This window comes from Sus scrofa, chromosome 9, assembly GCF_000003025.6.
Source record: "Sus scrofa isolate TJ Tabasco breed Duroc chromosome 9, Sscrofa11.1, whole genome shotgun sequence".
Lineage (NCBI taxonomy): Eukaryota > Metazoa > Chordata > Mammalia > Artiodactyla > Suidae > Sus > Sus scrofa.
The window spans coordinates 3,509,114-3,511,073 of record NC_010451.4 but is presented as its reverse complement, the minus strand read 5'-3'; the positions used below and the strand labels follow the sequence as shown (position 1 = coordinate 3,511,073).

General features: G+C 50.1%; 1 protein-coding gene across 1 annotated transcript; it reads left to right on the top strand.

The window, feature by feature from the left end:
• On the top strand, positions 407-1,491 carry LOC102164515 (olfactory receptor 688-like). The gene has a single exon (XM_021102646.1). It carries the CDS (start codon positions 507-509, stop codon positions 1,470-1,472), a length of 966 nt encoding a protein of 321 aa, XP_020958305.1. The 5' UTR covers positions 407-506; the 3' UTR covers positions 1,473-1,491.

Genomic DNA, 1,960 nt, shown 5'->3' with positions numbered 1-1,960 from the left:
ATCTTAGACTCTATTTGGGCTCTTCCATTGTTCTCAGATGAACTTTTTCAAGAGTCTCAAGTGGGTTCAGGATACAGTACACTAAAAAGGACAGAGTTGGAGTTCCCGTCGTGGCACGGTGGTTAACGAATCCGACTAGGAACCATGAGGTTGCGGGTTCAGTCCCTGCCCTTGCTCAGTGGGTTAACGATCCGGCGTTGCCGTGAGCTGTGGTGTAGGTTGCAGATGTGGCTCGGATCCAGTGTTGCTGTGGCTGTGGCATAGGCCGGTGGCTACAGCTCCAATTCAACCCCTAGCCTGGGAACTTCCATATGCCATGGGAGCGGCCCAAGAAATAGCAAAAAAAAAAAAAAAAAAGACAAAAAAAATTAAAAAAATAAAAAGGACAGAGTTATTGGTGGTGATTCTTATAACGCTACACAAATTTTGACCCTCAGCTGAGCTAACCACAGCCAATTTTGGTTTTCCTTAATTCAGGCAAATTCTGAGGACCAGACAGCCCATAGATGAGTACCACCCTGAGAATAACCAATAGCTCAGGGTTTCAGGTGTCCGAGTTCGTCCTGCTGGGGCTCCCGGGCATTCACGAGTGGCAGCACTGGCTCTCCCTGCCGCTGGCCCTGATCTACCTCATCGCTCTTGGTGCCAATCTCCTCATCTTGATCACAGTCCAACATGAGCCTACCCTGCACCAGCCCATGTACCAGTTCCTTAGCATCTTGGCTATGGTGGATATTGGTCTGGCTACCACCATCATGCCCAAGATCCTGGCCATCTTCTGGTTTAACGCCAAGACCATCAGTCTCCCTGAGTGCTTCACGCAGATGTATGCCATCAATGCTTTCATGGGCATGGAGTCAGGCGTCTTCCTCTGCATGGCTGTGGACAGATATGTAGCCATCTGCCATCCGCTTCGGTACCCCTCCGTAGTCACTGGAGCGTTTGTGGTCAAAGTCACATTGTCCATGATACTCAGGAATGGCCTGTTGACCCTCCCAGTGCCCGTGCTGGCGGCTCGGAGACACTACTGCTCCCAGAACGAGATCGACCACTGCCTGTGCTCTAACTTGGGGGTCACCCGTCTAGCCTGTGATGACATTGCTATTAATAGGTTTTACCATTTGGCTTTGGCCTGGATTATGGTTGGGAGTGACATGGCTTTGGTCTTTGCTTCCTATGCTTGGATTATCCGCTCCGTGCTGAGGCTGAACTCTGCGGAAGCAGCATCTAAGGCCTTGAGCACCTGCAGCTCCCATCTCACCCTCATTCTCTTTTTCTACACAGCCATCGTTGTGGTATCGGTCACCCATCTGGCAGGAAGAAAGTTTCCCTTCATCCCCGTTCTCCTCAACGTGCTGCACAGTGTCATCCCCCCAGCCCTTAACCCCATGGTGTATGCGCTGAGGACCCAGGAACTGAGAATGGGCTTCCAGAAGGTGCTTGGGTTGGCTGGGAATGTGGCTAGGAAATAAGTACGCTTTAAATGGCAGAAGTTTATCGTTTGGTATTGCGGAATGAGCACAAGCTTTGGAGGCCAACAGTTCAGACTTTGGAGCCCACATCTCCCACTTGCTAGGGTCATCCGTTCAAATTAATTTACCTATTTGTGTATAGCACTTACTAGGTACTGATTGAAACACTTCACAAACATTAACTCATGGACTTGCCATAACAATCCTATGAAGCAAGACCAATTGTTATTTACACATTTCACAGATGAGGCAAGAAAGTTGAGAAACTTGCCCAAGGTCAAATGGGAAGGAAGTTGTAGAGTGAGATTGGAATCCAAGCAAACCTGGAGCTCCCGTCGCGGCTCAGTGGTTAATGAATCTGACCAACATCCCTGAGGACACAGGTTCCATCCCTGGCCTCGCTCACTGGGTGAAGGATCCGGCATTGCCGTGAGCTGTGGTGTAGGTCACAGACGTGGCTTGGATCCTGCGTTGCTGTGGCTATGGTG